Source organism: Elephantulus edwardii, unplaced genomic scaffold (assembly GCF_000299155.1).
Source record: "Elephantulus edwardii isolate Elephantulus edwardi_28Jun2011 unplaced genomic scaffold, EleEdw1.0 scaffold00279, whole genome shotgun sequence".
Taxonomy (NCBI): domain Eukaryota; kingdom Metazoa; phylum Chordata; class Mammalia; order Macroscelidea; family Macroscelididae; genus Elephantulus; species Elephantulus edwardii.
In genome coordinates, this window is record NW_006400029.1 from 1,452,633 (window position 1) to 1,458,956 (window position 6,324).

General features: G+C 35.2%; 1 protein-coding gene across 1 annotated transcript in view; it reads right to left on the reverse strand.

The window, feature by feature from the left end:
• Window positions 1–6,324, reverse strand: part of ADAM32 (ADAM metallopeptidase domain 32) — a 195,673-nt gene that overhangs the window by 112,850 nt on the left and 76,499 nt on the right. Inside the window, exon 10 of the mRNA XM_006900307.1 lies at window positions 4,095–4,176. Within this exon, the coding sequence (XP_006900369.1) occupies window positions 4,095–4,176 (82 nt within the window). The remainder of the gene's footprint in view (window positions 1–4,094; window positions 4,177–6,324) is intronic.

Consider the following 6,324-nt stretch of genomic DNA (forward strand, 5'->3'; position numbering starts at 1 on the left):
GGGGCGGTAAGGGATGTGTGGGCAGGGAGAAAAGTGCAACAATGAATAAGTGGAAATCCAAAATCTCTGTAAATGTTCATTAAAATTAATAAAAAAAGAAGGAAAAAAATCAGTTGACCACAAAAAAAACCCCACAATTATTGTTCAGAGATACACTAAATTTTAGCAGTCATAATAGTTTTCAAATTTAAAATTAAAATCTTTGTAGTAATAGTTTAAAATTTTTATAAATGCATCATTTGGTGAAATAATTTCCTCCAATTTTTTTTTCCAAAAAATCTCTGCCTCAATTATTCATTCCTATAGTTCATATTCTAACTTTTTACCAACTCAACATCTGCAACTCTTCTACCATATCAGAAGTGTTCATCATAGGGAACTCTGGTAACCTAGTAGCAAAAAGCTTCTCTGCAATCCCAAAGACATGCAGTTCAAATCCACCAGATGCTCTGCTGGAGAAGGGGGGGGGGGCAATCTCCTCCTGTGCCAGTGGGATCCGTTCAGTGGCACACAATAGGAGAAAACAAAAAAGGAAGAAAAAAAAAAGATGAGCGGGGGAGAAGTGTTCATCCCAAATTTGACTTGTTTTCTCTCCTGCTAATTTAAAAAAAAAAAGTACAATCACTCTGGAAGGCAGTTTGGTGTATCTTCAAAACCTGAACATAGACATTCCATATGATCCAGCTATTCCACTGCTTGGAATATACCCTGAGAGAATGAGAACTGAGGCATAAATGGAGTCTTGTATACCAGTGTTCATAGCATCCTGAAGGAGCAATAATCTTGTAAATTACCACCTAACTTGGGAGGGACTGGACAGCGTTATGCTAAGTGAACTAACTCAGTCACACAAGGAAAAATACTGTATAAGACCATTATTTTAGAATGTTTTGAGGATCCAAGGTGGGGGAGGGTGTGAGCAGAAGAGTGAGGATGAACAGGGAAGGGGGGAATGTTAATCACAGGGTCACACAATTTGATGGGTGGAAGGAGGAGTGGGTAAAGGAAATGGGAAAGATCTGGTGTGAATAACAATATATACAAACTTTTTAAGTAAACCTGTATAAAATAAAACAAAATTTCTAAAAGAGCAAAAAAATAACAAACCAAAATTAAAGAAAATTAGGTATTAAAGTGTATCTCTTGATACGATCACATACACTAAACATACATTGTTAATGTCAAAGAATTAGAGTAAAATAAAGCCCAGGTGAATTTCAACCTAAAAAAAATTTAAAAAGACTGAAAGTTTGCCATTCACACATTCTGTATTTAAAATCAAGGAAAATCTCATGAGTTCTTCTAAAACTATGCCAACACATTCCAAAAGAAGTCACAGTTTAAGTTTCTAAGATAACTGGTTTCATTCATGGGAAGTCAACAAAGTTGGAAAATAAAGAAGTGCCATTAAACCCCAGTGCCTAACACATCTTCCTTTGATCAAAGCTTTAGTGACATAATTTATTTATATTTATTCTTTATTCAACATAAATATTATAAGCTACAAGATGATGTTGGGAAAAATTGAGGGTTAGTCAAAGAGAGGAAGATTCCTAACATGATAGATTGACACAGTCACTGCAGTAATGGGCTCAAGTGTGTCAGAGATGATGAGATGGCACAGGACAGGACAGGACAGGGTTCAGGCCTATTGTTCACAGGGTTGCTATGAGTTGTACTCAACTCAATAGCACCTAACAACAACAAAATATTATATGTTGAGGATACTATCAAATGCTATTTCTTAATTTTGAAATTAACTCAGTGACAAAGTACAAAAATTCTACTGAATAAATTATAAATTTTTTAAAATCTAGACAACAGAAACTAAAAATACTATGATAAAACTAATAATAATAATAATAGAAAGAAGAAACTCTTTTCAGTGTTGGTGGTGGTGATGTTAGGTGTCATCAAGTCAACTATAATCCTATAAAAACAGATCTGTACCTTCCCCTATCCTGCATCATCCTCACAATCTCTGGTATGTTCAAGTCCATTGCCATAGTCACTGTGTCAGTTCACCTTATTGAGCGTCTTCCTGTCTTTCTGACTCCACTTTTCTTTACATAATTTTATTTCCCGAAGACTGGTCTCCCCTGACAGCACACCCAAAGTAATCAATGTGCTGTTACATAAAAATTGACCTTTGTATATTGACCCAAGATTGTTTCCTTCCTCATAGCAAGTTCTCAGGTGTACATGGGGTGGACAGTCAATCAAGGGCAACTTGCAAATACCACACCACCACTGTTGTTATTGTTATGTACTGGTGAGTCAAGTGCGACCCACTGTGATACTATGTACCGCAGATCTGAAACTGGTCTTGTCCTGAGCGTCTTTCTAAGTCTGACACACCAACCCCCATTTCCCCAGTCACTGTATCAATCCATCTCATCTGGGGTCTTCCTCTCCTGCACTGTCCCTCCACCCTTCCAAGCATGATGTCCTTCTCCAAGGAAGGGTCTCTCCTCACCACATGCCCAAAGTATGTGAGATGAAGCTTCAAAATCCTGGCCTCCAAGGAGAAGCTTGGTTTCACCCTCTCCAAGACAGACCTATTTGTTTTCTTGGCAGTCCATGGAATGTTCAAGACTCTTTTCAAAGACCACAATTCGAAGGCATCAATTCATCTTTTGTCATACTTAGTCATTGTCCAGCTTTCTGACAAGTTGTATTCATATATAACTTATATACATGAAACTATAAACACTAAATATTTAAAATAAATATGAAGGTTTCTTTTAAATACTGTCTTCTAAAGGTTTGAAATTTTAAAGTATTATTAATATATTTTTGTTATATTTGTTTTTACTTTGAAGCAATTTCACTTTAACAATATTGCTGTTGTTAGGTTCTGGTGAGTCGATTATGACTCATAATGATCCTATGATGAATGGATCTGAACCTTGCCCTATCTATCATCTCTGATATGCTTAAGCCCTTTGTTATAGTCACTGTGTCAGTCTTGTTGATGGTCTTCCTCTCTTTCACTTACTCTCCATATTTCCAAGCATGATGTCCCTTTACATGGATTGGCCCCTCCTAACAACATGCCCAAAACATGTGAGATGAAGTTTCACCATCCTTTCCTACAAGGACCACTTTAGTTGCACTTTCTCCAAGTTATGTTTGTCTGTTCTTTTGGCAGTACATAGGATATTCAGTACTCTTGTCTAAAACCATAACTCAAAGACATCTAGTCTTCCGCCATCTTTATTCACTGACCAATATTCTGTAACAATACTTCTCCAATATTTTGTCTATGAATAAGAAACTCTCTATTCTTTAAATTTAGTACATATACTTTCTCATAACCTATTCTTCCACATATTAAGAAATGCATTTGGGTTTATGATATCTTCATCCCCACTTTAAGTTCCAAATATTGTCAGCTATAGGAAGCTACAAAGATCCTTCATGGTATTTGCCTGCTAATTTAATAAAATTTTAATAATTCTAAACCACCAAACTACTCTACAGGACAAAGTTCGAGCCATGCACTTCTGTAAATATTTACAACACTGGAAAGAAATCCTTTAATAAAACAGTTTTATTGTGTCCATAGTCCATAGGGAGCTGTGCTCCTAACCCAAAGCTGGAGCCTCTCTCGTGCCTTGAATCCATCAAAATGTCCATGAGGAAAAAGATGGCAATCTCCTCTTATGCATGAAATTTACAGCTTTTGAAAACCTGCTGGAGTGTTAGCCATTATTCTGACTCAACAGCAATGACAGAGAGATAGCATTGCTAGAAGTCAGAACTGACTCAATTGCAGTGAGTTTCATTATAGTTTGACCATAGTCTTTATGTTCTATTGTTCCTTTGACAATTTCAAACTATTAAAAGTAATGTTGTTGTTGTTGTTGTTGTTGTTATTGCTTACCATCGAGTCAGAACCAACCTATAGAAACCCTCCAGTGGTTATTCAGAAGCAGTTAATAGCACAGAAGGAAATGGCCCAACCTTTTCCCATGGATCGGTTGGTAGATTTAAACTCTGTGACTTTGGGATTGGTAAATTGTATCAAATATACACTATCATGTTAAGTTATTAATAACATACAAATATTTAAAGATTAAATAATTACTTACCAAAACAACTCCTGCAGAATAACGACTATCACACATCTTCCCAGGAAATGCTGCTCCAACATAATCTGGATTATCCCTATAACTAAATAAATAGACAGAGGTATTGTAATTAATTGAATGCAACAACTTAAGTGTGATAATTGTTTCTAATATTTTATGTTTGCAATTTAATAAAGTCCTAATGTGAAATATTTCCATTTGCCTTTAATAGTTTCAATGTGGAAAATATTCTTAACTAAATTAATCACACTGGATTAAATATTCTTTACATTTATTTTGGGATACCAAAGCCTATAACCAAATATTTTGGTCAAAACATTTTTAAGAACAAATATTTTTAAGTATGGAGTACTTGTCAAATCAATATACACTCAACCAATTAATACACAATAATATAAAATTCTAAGACAGCAAAAAAATTTTAACACACACAGAGGCCAAGATAACTAAAAAAACCAAAAACAAAAACAAAAAAAATAAAAACAAAAAACCCAAAATACAGGGCTAGAAAACTATCCAGAGGAATAGAAAGTAATAAAATTACAATGTGAGGAATTTTAAAGAAGCATTTAAAGAAAACGTAAACAAATTAAGAAAATAATCAAGGCAAACACAGATGAAACCAATAAAATCATAGGCAAAATGAAGGATGAAATCCTGAGTTTAAAAATAAAGGGGGGAAGGAAAGGATGGGTGGATTAACTATGGTATGGTACAATTTGGGGGAGATGAGGAAAATTGGAAAAATCTAGTCAGAAAAACAATCTATTCAAATTTTGTAAATAAACTAGTATAATTTTAAAAATTAACTACCTCAAAAACTGTCTAAAGGAAGAAAGTAAAGAAAACATCAAGGAGACATACAGAAACATAACCATAAACAGCACAATTTGGACATTTTGAACTCAGCACAGTTCTGTCATTTTGAACTCACTTCAGCTCAGTATGGGGACTTTAGAGTGCAGTGATATCCATACTAGAGGTTAGCTGATGACAACAAAAATGTGTTGACCTTGGTACCAGCAGCCAGAAAATAAAAAGAAAAATTGCATTGGAAAAATCTTCTGTCAGGGACCTCTCCAGAATACCGAAGAGCAAGGACATCAGTCTAGAGGCTAAGGTGTGCTTGCTCCAGGCCATAGTCTTTATAATTACTTGCTATGAATCAGAAAGCTGGACAATGACTAGGGATGAAAGAAAAAGAATTGATGCCTTTGAGCTGTGGTGTTGGAGTACTGAATATACTGAACATGGACTGCCAGGAGAACTGACGCCTTTGAGCTGTGGTGCTGGAGTATTGAATATACTGAACATGGATTGCCAGGAGAACAATCTGATTAGTCCTGAAGAGGATGTCAGAGACTATAAGGTTGGCACAGGATAGAACAGGTTTCAGGGCTATTGTATGTGGGTGGTTATGAGTCACAAACAACTCAACAGCACATAACAACAACAAGAATCATGTGTAATAATATCAAGTGGAATAGCTTACTTTTTGAATAAAGTTTTTCAATTGTGATTTTAACAAACGTTTACAGAAAAGTTAGATAAACATTCATTTTTTATTGCACATTTTACCCCCTCTCCCTTTTTCCTTTCCCCTAGTTCGCCTTTTCTTGTTTTTTTAAATAGCTTACTTGGGATTGGAATTCCCAAACAGAAACAAACAAAAACCAAAAAGCACTGAAAAATTATTGAAAATTTGCTAGAAGAAAACTTACCAGTGCAATGAAAAATGAGCAAATATGCATTCAAAAACCTGAGCAAAGCTCAAGCACAACAGAGTCAAGAGAAAGACACATATTTTTATCATAATCATATTGTCCAACATTAAAAGCAAAGAATACTGAAGTAACGTGGAAAACATGAAGAGTATCCACAAGGAGAACCAATGAGATTAACCTCCAATTTACCAGTAGAAACTATATAGGAGTGAAGGCAAAGTAATGACAGATACAATGCTGTGAAACAGAACAACTGGCAGTGGGAATTATATACCAAAAAATGTTCCAACAAAAAGGATGGCAACATTAAGAAAAGTACAGAGAATAGGAAAATGAATAGAATTTGTGAAAACTCTATATTTGTTCCCATTCCAAAGAAGGGTGACCCAATTGAGTGTGGAAACTACAGGACAGTGTCATTGATTTCACATGCAAGCAAGATTCTACTGAAGATTATCCAAAAACTATTAGAACAGCACATCAGCAGAGAACTTCCGGAAGTCCAG